Consider the following 15,719-nt stretch of genomic DNA (forward strand, 5'->3'; position numbering starts at 1 on the left):
AACAAGGGCATTCGCCATGGACATGAAAAGGTGGTAATCACTTGGCGCTATGTCCGGGCTATATGGTGGATGCGATAAAACTTCCCATCCGAGCTCCCGTAGCTTGACGAGTCATCAACGAAGTGTGTGGTCTGGCACGTCCTGGAGGAAAACTACACCCTTCCTGTTGGCCAATTCTGGACGCTTCTGTTCGATCGCCTGCTACAAGCGGTCCAATTGTTCGCAGTAAATGGTAGAATTAAGCGTCTGGCCATATGGGAACAGCTCATAGGGGATGATTCCCTTCCAATACCACCAAACACACAGCAAAACCTTCTTGGCCGTCAATCCCGGCTTGAACACCTGTTTGGGACAATTCACCGGCCTTCGACCACGATCGTTTTCGCTTTATATTGTCGTATGTGAAACATTTTTCGTCGCCAGTCACCATCCGCTTCAAAACTTCCCGTGAAACTTCCGTTTCATCAGCCAGAAGGTTTTTTGCTTCAAATCATGCGGCTGTTTTGTGTATCCAGCCTTCTGCAGATGGTTTAAAATGGTTTGGTAACTAACTCCCATCTTCTGGGCGATGTCACGAGATGTCACATGTCGGTCTAACTCGATGTTTTCCATGATTTGATCGGTATTCGTCGTCACAGGTCTTCCATCGGCTGGTGTCCATGGAGTAGTTTTCACCCGCTCTAAGTCGTCGAAACCATTCCTCCACAGTTATTTAATCCATTAATCTCACGGAAAGTTTCTCTATCGGGTTTGTCTTTAACGAATGAAAACTTTAAAACAGCGCGAATGTCAGCGTTAGGGAACGTCAATAACTGTTGAACGCAATATACAAACTAATCTTGCATAGCGTCGTTTTATAGGATATGTCAAGACCTTTCAAAGATGTATAGTATTGCTAGATACGAGTTCTGTAGCGCTTTATACATAGCCGCGAAATTCAAAAGACAAAAGGGCGGAACGGTCACAACATAGTCAAACAACACCAAATCTGACAAATACAATGGATGGGGCAGTTTTTTTTATAATCTAATCCGATAAATTGGGCCGTGCCGACGACGAAGCTGTGAATCGGAAAGCATTTTTTTCTTTGTCAAATGGGCAATTCGGCGTTAAATTGGCTCAATTTTTGTATTTCTCGAGGTAGTCGAAAGAGATTTCACCTTGAGAATACATGAAAACGGTGGAAATCATCTTTCTGAACAATGTGTTTCGACGGTTCTGTGGATCCATGTTTTGTAAACCGTAATGGAAAGTCGCTTCCCCATGTTGCCAAAACAAATCTGCACATACTTTCTTTCCAATAGTTCCAACATCGGGCAGTGAAGTAAAAAACCGCGCCGCCACCCTTAAGGCAACGGCTGGCAAATTTTTATAAAAAATCGTTAATAAACACAATACAGCCGAAGAGTATGAAGCAAATACCAAATCTATCACAAGAAAGTTGCAATACATTCCACAACATAATTTTAATATTTCATTTAAATTCGCATTGCAACCTCAACTTTTCTTTGTATCTCTCTTTCTTTGAAACTGTGTTTATATGTTATGTTTCTACTTATGTTTGTAATTTGAACACCAACTGCATGTTTACGAATGTCACTCAAATATACATATCCGTAAATGGTAGAAAGTCTGAAGATTCTCCTAAGCCAAGCAGCGTGACTTAAAATATGCAAAATTCGTATAAAACACGCGAAGAATAATAAAAATATTATTTATGTTGGAGCAATTCAAAAGAGATCTGTGTGCTCCTTGGGGTTCAAAAACCTTTTAGTTATGTATCTCTTTGCATGCGAAACAAAAAAAAAGAAATAGACTTTATTACTTATTCTCATATTTTTATCAAAACATTTTGGTTTCGAAGAAGTCTTTTTGCCGTCTAATAATATCAGATATAATTAATTTCTTATGATTTAATAATACATTAGTAAATCAAAACTAATAGTTGTTTTTATCTATAATAAGCATGTAAATGTATTCTGTAATTGATCATATCATTACACATATGTATATCCGTATTTGTATTATCTTTAAAATATTGTAAAGACGATAGCGAAATAGACTTTGATAAATTTAAGAAAACACAGTGGATCCCAATATTTATATCTTTCGACCATCTGTTTACGTGTTAGTAGAACAGGTGAGTGGGTTATTGCCTGCGGATAGGCCACTTCAGGCCAAAGCAAGTAGTCAAATGTCGGTCAGCAATGCTTATTATGCAAATTAGCCTTCAAAGCTTGAACAAATATAATTTGAATTTATCTTTCTCAACATGCAATTAATCTAAAAAGCTTTGAAATTGTAAGGGATTTTAGTCCAAGCAAACATCTAATGATAAAGTAATCTACTATCAAAAATGTTCAATTTAAATCTGAGAGCACACTTACCACCCTTATTTTGAAGGGTTAATTTTCGACTTCTGTTTGGCCTTATATTTCTAATTGGACGTAAGTTCCTCAAACATGTTTGGAAGATGACTTCGTTGAACTGTATTTAAGCTAAACTATCGAGGACTACAGGAAAGTTTATATCAGATACAGAAACGTTTTTTGTGTTAATAGTTTCTATTGTCAAAGTGAAGTATATATCAGAATGAACTCACGTAAACAGTTTTTTATATATTCTAAAATGATGATCTCACTTTCAATCATAAATCATCCATTTCCGTTGTCCCCACCAATTGCTCTTTTCAGAACATTCCAGAGATGCGCTATAGGATTAAATTCGGAGTATTGTGGAGACCAACGAAGAAGTCTATACCAATTGTCTTGCAGCCATTTACTGGTAACTTTAGCCGTATGTTTTGGGTTCTTATCTTATTGAAATGCAAATAATATATGTAAATATAGATGATCAGGTTGATGAGACGAGTTGAAATCCGGGTGACTGTCCATCCACCCGTCCGTCCGACTGTGCAAAAGAGCTGCACCACTCGATAATTTAAAAAAGTACCAGCATTTGTATCGATAACTTTTCCCGTTGAAATCTACATACAATCAGCGCTTGAAAAACTACGCTACTTCCGTAGCATTTCATTTTGCTATTGCTAACGCTCTCGCTTTGTCGGGAGCCATAGCAGAACAATGTAAAAGTATATGCTCTGCTCTGCTCGGAGTTTTGTTAGGTAAAAAACTATAGCTGTATGAAGTCAGCCAGATGTTCGAAAATCCTGATATTAGTTACATATATGGGGGCTGGGTCAAGTTTTCGCCCAGTTTTATCCATTTTAGGCACAAAGATACACTGTTATGAGTAAAACGCGCTCTTTCATTTTCATTGAGGTAATTTACATATTGACCAATGTATGTACAATGTCATATATGGCATAAACTCATCAGGAAGTTCGAAAATTTGTATATTAGATAGGTCAGGCTTAGTGAAGTATTGAGCGGATTCAAGCCAACATACTATTATCACAAAAAGATTCTCTGAATTTCAATTATATATCTCTTGATAGATATTTTAGGTAAACAGCCAATTATAATTACTGGGTCCACATATTCGGTACCAAACGACTTGAACTGTTTTGGTTCGATTTGGACAAAGGCACTATGCTTGCAAAAATTTAACTCGTTACAATGATTGCTTCTTGAATTGTATGGGAGGTGAAGTAATCAAATGGAATTTTATATTGTGTTTAATTGTAGAATGTCATATACCGAATTTGATAAATATCAATCCATCTCGATCTCCCTATATCTATTTCGATTAGATTTAAATGATACAAACAACCGTTAGGTGAACAGAACTATTATACTCTGTAGCAACATGTGGCAAGAGTATAAAAATAGTTAAGACAAAAAAGCACGCGGAAATTGTAATTAATTTCCCTAGGTTAATGCAATTTAAAAAAAATGTACTTTGCTAAGTTGGTAAGACATCCCTTAATTACTATGCAAAATATAAGCGCGATCTGTCGGTACACCTTAGTAGTGCATTGCGATTTTTAAACTGAATAAAAATATCGACCAAAAAATATATCTCACGTTATGTATTACTCCAAACCAAAATTCGTTTCGTCTTTTTTTTCAAAAAATAGAAGAACGAATGTGACCGAATTTAAAGCCAAAAAACGCAATGAATACCACCGTATTCACCAGATTTGGCTTCGTATGATTTTTTTTCTTATCCTCCAAACTGAAATTGCCGCTCCGTGGAACCCGTTTTCAGTCGATCGAACCTCATTATGTAAAATCACATATCTCTCAACCTACTAGACGAATTTCAACCAAATTCGGTATATAATATTATCTTGGTAATCCTATGTCAACGTGTGAAAATAGGCAAATTCGACAATCCCATATAACACAATTTTAAATTCCATCTGATTGTTTCACTATTCACTATTAAAATCAGGATCAAAAAATGTTGTTAATCAGACTAAAACCGTCCAAGCCTTAGCTCCTACGTAATACCTCTGCCTAGTTTCATTAAAATTAAACATTATATTGGCAATCCAAGTGTGTTAGAGGTTAAATATTGCAAATGTGTTTTTATGTTATTAAAATATTGAAATTTGCGGCCGCCTCCCGAAAATAAATCTTACGGGCCTGCTCGAATGCTTTCAAATTTCCACTTGGCTTTATACCTTATATATCGCTCAATATGTAAGATATCTCAACAAAACTTAGCGTATATTATTGAATATACTATAGTTAAATACCAAAAGTATTTAATACTCGTCTACGAATTATTCCGATATACATACATATGTATGTATGTATGGTATATTGATTTTCATTATTCCAACAAACTTTTTGTCGAATATCTGAACCAGTGCGTGAGATTATGCTTTCGAGTATACCTAAGCAATATCAAAGGAGGATGGATTTATGTGTGGAGGATGGAGTCATGTGCAGAAGTTCACGCAAGTGAGGAAAGTTCTCTGATTGCCATTCACTTAGGAGTGGCCAGAAACGATTCTTTTACATATGGATCAAGCAGCTCACGACTTCCGGTCTTTGACAAAATATCCTCTGGATAGCTAAATAACGAAATAAATTTCGAAGACGAGTTAAAGAGAAAAGGCGAGCCATCCCTCCCCAGAGTGCGCTGGGTTTGGGACCCGCCACGTAAAAAACGCCCCCAATGAAAACAAAGCCCACGGAAGACCACTCATTCTTCCCGTCCTACTATATAGTGCAGAGGCATGGACGATGACAACGATGAGCTGTATATGTATATACGACGACATTGACATATGTAGTTCAGCGAATTAAAAGACAAACGCTGGCTAGGTCGTGTCATCCGAACTGAAGAAAATACTCCAGCTCTGAAAGTATTTGACGCAGTAACCGCCGGGGGAAGCAGAAGAAGAGGAAGACCTCCATTCCTTTGGAAAGACCAGGTGGAGAAGGACCTGGCTTTCCTTGGAATCTCCAATTGGCGCCACCTTGCGAAAAGAACAAACGACTGGCGCGATGTTGTTAACTCGGCTATAACCGCGTAAGCGGTGTCTACGCTGGTAAAGAAGAAGAATGTCAAAGCTTAATGCAACAACCTCCGACCTTTGCCTGCACCCAATATAACCTGTATTCCCACGACAGCCGGTTCTACGCACCGGAATGGACTCGGATTTTATCCGACCAAGGGCTGTTTTTTCGGCGATCTAACCCCGTTTGGATCGGTGAGTGTTAATTTGTGTTTGTCATCATTGGAGCAATGCCTTGCAGCAGGGTAGCTCCGTATCCCCTGACTCGTGCGCAAAAAGGTTCCATCCAAACTCCACCTCGGTCAGGTGTAATAGATGCAATGGATGGAGCCATCTGAAGACCTATTCAGGCCTTAAGACTCATAGGGAGTGGACCACGAGTTACGTGGCCCCATGCGCAATCAGCAACTCTTGTGCCTCGCACAGTCTGTTCCGTGTGTCAGACCGTCATACGTCGAAACGTGACATCAGTTAAGTGCAATTCCTGCACTGGCTGGTGTCATTTCCCGGCGTGTTCCAGCCTGCCCACCACACGTGAGTGGAGTGAATCGTGCGTTGCCCCATGCTGCAGGAGTCTGCCCCCGCAACACACAACAGTGGCGTCGCCAACCAACACCCCAGCGCGACTACCGCCCCTGCGGGTTCTGCAGCTGCAACAAATACGACCCAAACGTCACTCCCTCACCCCCAGGATCACCCACGGACACCCGCGACAAATCCGTGTACTGTGGCCTAGCCTTCATATTGCACAACACGGTGCAGTATCGATATCGTCTAATCGATGAAGATATCAACCGCAGGGATACTACCCTCGAATGTAAGGGTATACCTATTCGGTCAGGCGATGTCGAGCTCGAAATGTTTAATATATACATCCCCCCAGTTACATGTTGCCCTACAGGATATCACCCGAATATAGGCGCGCTACTTCGTAGTGAAAACCGTTTGGTACTAAGCGACTTTAACGCGCACCACGATCTTTGGCATTCCTGCCTGTAAAATGATCGTAGGGGGATGGAGCTGGCGGAACAGATTGACGATTCGACATTCTGCACAATGAATGACGAAGCCCCCACCAGAGTTATGGGCACCTGTAATAGCTCGCCCGATATTACCATTGCTAGCGGCTAGCCCTAACAACAAAATCTTCAAGTCGCTAGCCGGCAGCACATAGGGAAAAGACAAAGAAATGTTGTTGGCAACATACAAGGCAATCGGCCGGCCGGTACGCATATGAGGAAACTCCAGACCTCCCAAAATACTGCACTCCGGACCACGACGGGATGCCATTTGATGTCTCCTATCGAACACTTACACAGTGAGACGCTTATGCTCCCTGTTAAGGAGCATAATGAACTCCTCTCCAAGCAGTTCCTGCTGGGATGTTTTCGTAGAAATCACCCTTGCAGCCATCTGCTTGGAGCGGAACCGCCTCCTAGGAGCATCAAAAGGTCTTTCCTTGACTACGTCGACGACTTCGTACAATACGCCGACCGAATTTGGACGCAACTGACTTTCGACAGGTACTGACCGCCATTCATACTGGAGCCATTAACACCTTCACCGACTCCCTTCCCGTGAATGGCGTTCTTGGAGTCAAACCACTACCCATCGCAGTCGAAGAGCTCGAGTTGCCGCGAGAAATGCGAGTGACCCTAGCGCAGCTTCGTTCTGGATATTGTAGCAGGTTAAACTCCTACCTATCCAGAATTGTTCCAGACATACCCAATGTATGTCCTGCATGCAACGAGTCTCCGCATGACACTGACCACCTCTTTGCATGCCCTACCAACCCCACTCATCTAACACCCTTTTCCCTTTGGTCCGACCCCGTCGAAACAGCACGTTTCCTGGGCCTCCCGTTAGATGACGTCGATGACAACACAGATAACCCTTACCATCTAAACGGGGATTGACAACCGTTAAAACAACAACAACCTGTATACTGATTTCCGACTTTTCAGCTGACTTTAAGCCATTTAGGTTCGTCAAAATGTGTGATAGTTTAATGAAAGATGAATGAGATTAGTCTTTAATCTTGGTATAAAACTCATATTGCCATAGCAGATCTGAAATCATTATAATGGTCTTAAGATCAAGAAAAAGTATTTCCTCAATTTAATTGAAATCATCCGATATGCACGGAATAAAGTTAGCTGCACGACAGTTAAGTTTTGAAAATAGTTTGCGCTTAACGGACTATAACTTGTTCCATACATTGAATAACACTAATATATGTGTGTACATAACATTATTGTTTCCTACCTAATTATTTTTATTAAAGGAAGCCAAAGCAAGAACCTAGAAAAATCAGCTCATTCTTTGTCTATATAAAAGTTTCAACGAAGTTAAATAATTATTTTTTTATGTATTTAGATGTAAAATGTTTAATATCAAAATTCCGATATTCATCATTCAAATAAATTTCATCGGTTAAATTTCTTCCGAGCATTGTCTCTCAAAATTCTTATTAATATTAACGACAAAATGTTCAGCCATTTTCTATTTTCAAGAGAGAATATATTAATTTGACGCCGTTAACCACATGCGGCGGAGAACTCTTAACAGCTGTCAACAGGCCAAATTTGACATTTCTACAAGTGCCGCTTTTCTGTGGCTAAAATCGTAGCGTATTATTTTAATTTTGTAAAATTTCGTATTTTATTATTAGTTTTGGTAATATAAGTTGTAAGAAACAAACAATTAATTAGCCAAAAGTATTTTGCAACCCAGCAAAATGATGTACGAAGATGATGGTAAGAGTTTGATCTTAATAATATAATATATGTAAGCCACCTGGGTGCTCCGATCGCCATTGTTAAAACGAGTTTCGTTTATTTTTCTTAAATCGCAGAGATGTACGAAGAAGAAAATGCGGAGGAAATCTCCCACGAGCTGTGGCAGGAAGCTTGCTGGATTGTAATTAACGCCTATTTCGATGAAAAAGGTTTAGTACGACAGCAATTGGACAGTTTTGACGAATTTATACAAATGTCTGTGCAACGCATTGTAGAAGACTCACCGGCAATTGATTTGCAAGCTGAAGCCCAACACACATCTGGTGAAATTGAAACACCCGTGAGTTTATAATCAACTTTTGTTTAATAATCAAAACTAATTAGTGTCAAATGTATATATTTTACGGATAGCCTCGCTTTCTACTTAAATTTGAGCAAATTTATCTATCTAAACCAACACATTGGGAAAAAGATGGTTCTCCAAGTCCTATGATGCCAAACGAAGCACGTTTACGCAATCTTACTTATTCTGCTCCCCTCTATGTTGACATAACTAAAACAAAAATTGTAGAGGGTGCCGATCCAGTAGAAACGCAGCACCAGAAGACGTTTATTGGAAAGATCCCTATTATGTTGCGTTCCACCTACTGTCTCCTATCTCAGCTGACCGATCGTGATTTAACAGAATTGAATGAATGCCCTCTCGATCCAGGCGGTTATTTCATTATTAACGGTTCAGAAAAAGTATTGATCGCCCAAGAAAAAATGGCAACAAATACTGTATACGTATTCAGCATGAAAGACGGCAAATATGCTTTCAAATCGGAAATTCGTTCATGTCTTGAACACAGCTCCAGACCGACTTCCACTTTGTGGGTAAACATGATGGCTCGTGGTTCACAGAATATCAAAAAATCTGCCATTGGCCAGCGCATAATCGCTATCTTACCATACATTAAACAGGAAATTCCAATAATGATAGTGTTCCGAGCTTTAGGTTTTGTGGCCGATCGCGATATTTTGGAGCACATCATCTATGATTTTGATGATCCTGAAATGATGGAAATGGTAAAACCATCACTTGACGAAGCGTTCGTTGTGCAAGAACAAAATGTAGCCCTAAATTTTATTGGCGCTCGTGGCGCACGACCGGGTGTAACAAAAGACAAACGTATAAAATACGCAAAAGAAATTTTACAAAAGGAAATGTTGCCTCATGTAGGCGTATCCGATTTCTGTGAAACAAAGAAAGCATACTTTTTGGGTTACATGGTACATCGTTTGCTGCTTGCTTCACTCGGTCGTCGTGAGTTAGACGATCGTGATCACTACGGTAAGATAAAGATATATAACAGCAATAATGCAACATGCTAATTACAACGAATTTTTTTTGTACAGGCAACAAACGTTTGGATCTTGCCGGACCCCTATTGGCCTTCCTTTTCCGTGGGCTATTCAAAAACCTTATGAAAGAAGTCCGCATGTATACACAAAAATTCATCGATCGTGGAAAGGATTTCAACTTGGAATTAGCTATCAAAACGAATATAATCACAGACGGCCTGCGTTACTCTCTGGCCACTGGTAATTGGGGTGACCAAAAAAAGGCACATCAGGCCCGCGCTGGTGTGTCTCAGGTGTTGAATCGTCTAACTTTTGCATCTACATTGTCACATTTACGGCGAGTCAACTCACCCATTGGTCGTGATGGTAAATTAGCCAAACCACGTCAATTGCACAATACACTCTGGGGCATGTTGTGCCCCGCCGAGACACCAGAGGGAGCTGCTGTCGGCCTGGTAAAGAATTTGGCTCTTATGGCGTACATTTCCGTTGGTTCGCAGCCTTCGCCAATTTTGGAGTTCTTGGAAGAATGGTCCATGGAAAATCTTGAAGAAATCGCCCCCTCTGCCATCGCAGATGCAACCAAAATTTTCGTCAATGGCTGCTGGGTCGGCATACATCGTGATCCGGAGCAGTTGATGGCTACATTGCGTAAATTACGTCGTCAGATGGATATCATTGTCTCGGAAGTGTCAATGATCCGCGATATTCGCGATCGTGAAATAAGAATTTACACAGACGCCGGTCGTATTTGTCGTCCGCTATTGATTGTTGAGAATGGCTCACTGCTGTTGAAAAAAACTCATGTTGACATGTTAAAAGAGCGTGATTATAATAACTATAGTTGGCAAGTTCTGGTCGCATCGGGTGTAGTGGAATACATTGACACTTTGGAAGAGGAGACCGTGATGATTGCGATGTCGCCATATGATTTGAAACAAGATAAGGACTATGCATATTGTACAACTTACACACACTGCGAAATTCATCCCGCGATGATTTTGGGCGTATGCGCCTCCATTATTCCATTCCCCGATCACAATCAGAGTCCGCGTAATACATATCAAAGCGCTATGGGTACTATGTTTTGGAAATATGTTTTAAGCAATGTCTAACGTAAATAATTTTTTTTATAGGTAAACAAGCTATGGGTGTCTACATTACCAATTTCCACGTACGGATGGACACACTGGCACACGTACTCTACTATCCCATGAAACCGTTGGTCACTACACGATCTATGGAGTATCTGCGCTTCAGAGAGTTACCAGCTGGCATTAATTCAATTGTTGCCATTTTGTGTTACACCGGATACAACCAGGAGGATTCTGTCATCTTGAATGCTTCGGCAGTGGAGCGTGGCTTCTTCCGTTCAGTTTTCTACCGCTCATATAAGGATTCTGAGAACAAGCGTATTGGCGACCAAGAAGAGAACTTCGAGAAGCCCAATCGCCAGACTTGTCAAGGCATGCGCAATGCTCACTACGACAAATTGGACGATGACGGAATTATTGCGCCTGGTATTCGTGTATCAGGTGATGACGTGGTTATTGGAAAAACAATTACTCTGCCTGAAAATGACGATGAGGTATAATATTATTTTCTTTGCGATTTGCAACAAATTTTCTTTATGCCCTTTTTATAGCTCGATAGCACTACAAAGCGTTTCAGCAAGCGAGATGCTTCGACTTTCCTCCGTAACTCCGAAACGGGTATTGTTGATCAAGTCATGTTGACTCTGAATAGCGAAGGTTATAAGTTCTGCAAAATTCGTGTGCGCTCAGTGCGTATACCCCAAATTGGTGATAAGTTTGCCTCACGTCACGGACAGAAGGGTACTTGTGGTATCCAGTATCGGCAAGAGGACATGGCATTTACCTGTGAAGGGCTTGCTCCGGACATTATTATCAATCCTCACGCCATTCCATCTCGTATGACAATTGGCCATTTAATCGAGTGTTTGCAAGGTAAAAAATTATGGGATGCTCTTTAAATTCTCTTTTACAATAAAATTTTGTTGATTTATAGGAAAGTTGGGCTCAAACAAAGGTGAAATTGGTGATGCTACGCCCTTCAACGATGCGGTCAACGTACAAAAAATATCCACGTTCTTACAAGAGTACGGCTATCATTTGCGTGGTAACGAGGTGATGTATAACGGTCATACCGGTCGCAAAATCAATGCCCAAGTATTCTTGGGACCTACCTATTATCAACGTCTCAAGCACATGGTGGATGACAAAATTCACTCTCGTGCACGTGGTCCCGTACAGATTTTAGTGCGCCAACCTATGGAGGGTAGGGCACGTGATGGTGGTCTACGTTTCGGTGAGATGGAACGTGATTGTCAGATATCTCATGGAGCTGCACAATTTCTGCGCGAACGTCTTTTTGAGGTCTCCGATCCATATCGTATACATGTGTGCAATTTCTGTGGCCTCATTGCCATTGCTAATTTGCGTAATAACACTTTTGAGTGTAAGGGTTGCAAAAACAAAACTCAGATATCACAAGTTCGTTTACCGTATGCCGCAAAGTTGCTGTTCCAGGAGCTAATGTCGATGAACATTGCTCCGCGACTGATGGTTGTTCAGTAGACATGAGACTGAACTTGACAGCGCTGACATTTTATACTTCTATTCGAAAACATTGTAGTACTATAATTAACAAATAAAGTCAAAGTAAAAAAGTTTAAAACTCTAAACAACATCCCTTGCGTTCTCGTATTTCTTTAAATGCACATCCTAAGAGATATTGTGTTTTCAACTACTAACAAACATTATTGAAAATGGGAAATGGATAAAAAGGACAATTTTATTTAATTAAACAATTTTATTTAATTATTTAGTACAAATCCATAGAAAGGTGAAACATTTTTCCAGCTCATGGATAAAAATACCCGAACTGGACAAAACAAGCTACAATATGGAAACATTAAAATAAAATTTAAGGACCGTGGGAAATGTTTCGAACATAAAGATTATCGACTACTCCTAGAAATATACTTTTTGAGTAAAATTTAATTTTTAAGACGTTTTACTCCTTTGAATCATTGGTGTTTTATCCAAACCGCACAAATATGGTGTTCATAATACAGTTAAACTTCCCTATCTTGAATCACCAAAATCAACAAAAAACTTCGAGTTAGAGAGACTTTGAGTTATAGAAGTTTTCATTTAAATTTTTGAAATTCTGCTTTGCATAAAGCTTTTTGTGTATGTTCATAAAACATGTATTCCGTAATTTTTGGCTGGACAGTTATTTTTTACTTCATAGAAAAGAGATTATAATCTTTTTAGTTCTTTGTTGTTGTAACGGTCGAGGTCATCCAACGGTAGGACAAGGAAACGTGCTGTTTCGACGGGGTCGGACCAAAGGAGAGGGGTGTCAGATGGCAGAGTTAGCTGAGCATGCAAAGATGTGGTTAGAGTCATGCGGAGACTCGTTGCATGCTGAACATATATTTGGTATATCGGCGCCGATTCTTCATAAGTAGGTAATACGTTACATTATCCAGAATGAAGTTACACAAGATTCACTCTCAATTCTCGCGCCAACTCAAGTTCGTCGGCTGCAATGAGGCGTGGTTTGACTCTAAGTACGCCATTTACTGAGAGGGAGTCTGTGAAGGTGTTCATGGCACCACTTTAAATGGCGATCAGTGCATGTCTGAAATCTGGTCGTCAAATTGTCTTGTGTCGTCGTCATAGTTATGGAAAGATCTCTTGATGTTCCTTGAAGGCGGTTCCGTTTCAAGTAACCGACTGCCGGTATGGTTTCTACGATAACACCCTAGCAGATGGGATGGGAGCATACTTGCTTCACTGTGAAGTTGTTCGATCCGAGATATCAAGAGGTGTTCCGTTATAGTCCATAATGCAGTGTTCCAAGTCTGAAGCTTCTTCGTCTACGTTTCACTGGATCCAGGCGACCATATTGGTGCGGCGTAGTTGAGGATCGGCTGGCCGATTGCCTTACACGTTGCCAACAACGTTTCCTTTTCCTTTTCCCCATGTGCTGTCGGCTAGCGACTTGAGGATTTTGTTACGGCTCTGTACTTTGGCAATAATTGCGGTCGTTTGAGGAGTGAAGAAGCACATGCTGTCTAGTGTCACGCTTATAATCTTACGGTTATTGACAGTCGGAACCATCGACTGCATCGATTATACTCCTTTGTCCGGTTTGTGAATATGGTCGCTGTGAATTTAGGAAGGAGAGCGTTAGGCTTCTTGCACCGAAGAAGTAGAAAAGGCCGAAGAAATATGAAGAACGTCCTCTCGCAGTTTTTTTTGGTTTAGGCCAGGAACTATTTAGGCGTTTATGACGCTAAGTGCTTTTCGGAAACCGTGCTGGTAGTACATAGTTTGGCTTTGTCACGCACTTCTTCGGAACCGAAGAGACGTTCGCCTTTCTGTTTCGCCAACACCATCCCCTTACGATCATTTGACAGGCTGGAATGCCAAAGATCGTGGTGCGCGTTAAAATCGCCTAGTACCAAACGATTTTCACCACGAAGTAGGGAGTATATTCATGTTATATCCTGTATTTAATATTTCGAGCTCGACATCGCCTGACCGGATAGCCATAACCTGACATTCAAAAGTAGTATCCCTGCGGTCGAAGTCGACATCGATAAGACGATATTGTAATGTGGTGTTGTGAGTGGCAGCCCCGTGCGCGAACTTGGTGCAGATTGCACAACCGTAGAGGCTAATATCGCAGTAGAGCGTTAGCCATGTAACTCGTGGTCCAATCCCGGTGTATCTTAAGGCCATTGCATGTGTTACACCTAACCGAGATGGAGTTTGGCGCAGACACAGCAGAAAAATTCTTCCGGTCCAATGTCACCACGAGTAACGATGATATGGAATAACTCTGCTGCAAAGAGTTACTCCAGTGATCAAATCAGCCCTTGACCGGATAAAACCGAGTCAATTCTGGTAACGTAGAATCGGCTGTTGTGGGAATTGTAATGGATTGTAGTGTTCGTCTGTTGTATTCATATTTATATTTAAATGGGAATTTAAAATTACAAAGCAATGCCTACATACATAATTTTGGAATGGCGGTTTAATAATCTTCTTCACAATTCTAATCATTTTCCATGGGGCTAGAAGTCATATTCGTAGGGTCTGAAATAACATTTGTTAAAAATTCGGCTTAGTAAATCTCAATGTCCACCTCAATATAATCTGTAATAGTAACATTTTAAAGGATAAATTCGCGTGGTGACGTGAGCACCTGTTTACAAAGTGAGATTTCCCGAAAAATACTGCTTAGGGAATCACATGCCAATTTAAAAGACCGATATATGGAAGGAAATTTTTATGACTATAGACTTCTATTGCCGATTCAAGAGTTTGAGTTATGGAGACATCAAAGTTATGAAAATACAAGTATATAAGTCAAAATTAAAACCAGGAATAAAATCTGCTAAAACTAAAACATAAAAGTGGCATACACGACACACATGTGCGTTCGATCGGTATGTGTTCAATAGCGATTTACTCGTGTATGGGCTTGTGCGCATATTAATCCATGTTCGCGAAAATGTTTGATTTTTTACGATCGGCGTGCACAGATGTATGTCGTGTATGGCGCTGTGTGCGCACAAAATCTCATTTTTCTCGTGTCACCGAATAGGAAAGATCGCGGACGAACAATTTTTCCCTTTCTTGTCGCACATCTTCACTGTTTGAAGAACGAACGCAAAATGGATTTGTATGCCGTGTATGGCGAAACGATTTAATACAGATCGAATGTGTGTAGTGTATAGCCACTTTAAACTAAATTACAGGTATTTTAACATCAAAATATTGTTTTTCAGTATTTTATTTTTATAAACTATTCTTCCTTTTCTAAAATATTGTTTTATATTAACTTAATTGTATAAATATTTACAAAAACTAGATGATGAAAATCCAATTTCCGAACACATTTCAAATATTCATACAGTTCGTGCAGGTACAACCCTGGAAAGAAATGTTAATTTGCTTAGTAGCGAATTGTTTCGAACAAAAACACAAACAAGGCGCCCCGCACGATAACTTGGTCCCCTTAACCATTCCTTGCCATCCTTCGACAACAAACTACGAATTAGGGAAACAAAAGTCTTCTTGTGTGAACGCAACTATATTACACTTAACATCACTTAACATACCCAATACAGTATAAAGTTGTGACATGGTTTGAACATAACTTTTGGC

General features: G+C 40.2%; 1 protein-coding gene across 1 annotated transcript; it reads left to right on the forward strand.

Moving 5' to 3' along the window:
* The first annotated feature begins 8,013 nt into the window (after positions 1–8,013).
* LOC126766538 (DNA-directed RNA polymerase II subunit RPB2) lies at positions 8,014–12,222 on the forward strand. The gene is made up of 7 exons (XM_050484294.1): positions 8,014–8,187; positions 8,286–8,509; positions 8,581–9,502; positions 9,568–10,590; positions 10,650–11,101; positions 11,159–11,480; positions 11,542–12,222. Exons 1-7 carry the CDS (start codon positions 8,169–8,171, stop codon positions 12,108–12,110), a joined length of 3,531 nt encoding a protein of 1,176 aa, XP_050340251.1. The 5' UTR covers positions 8,014–8,168; the 3' UTR covers positions 12,111–12,222.
* Positions 12,223–15,719: the final 3,497 nt, after the last annotated feature.

Source organism: Bactrocera neohumeralis, unplaced genomic scaffold (genome assembly GCF_024586455.1).
Source record: "Bactrocera neohumeralis isolate Rockhampton unplaced genomic scaffold, APGP_CSIRO_Bneo_wtdbg2-racon-allhic-juicebox.fasta_v2 ctg165_3, whole genome shotgun sequence".
NCBI classification, from domain to species: domain Eukaryota; kingdom Metazoa; phylum Arthropoda; class Insecta; order Diptera; family Tephritidae; genus Bactrocera; species Bactrocera neohumeralis.

What these genes read in the sequence shown, in the direction of transcription:
- LOC126766538 (XM_050484294.1), top strand. An exon ending in TGCCTGAAAATGACGATGAG is followed by an intron (nt 11,102 to 11,158) that starts GTATAATATTAT and finishes CCCTTTTTATAG; the next exon opens with CTCGATAGCACTACAAAGCG. An exon ending in TTTAATCGAGTGTTTGCAAG is followed by an intron (nt 11,481 to 11,541) that starts GTAAAAAATTAT and finishes GTTGATTTATAG; the next exon opens with GAAAGTTGGGCTCAAACAAA.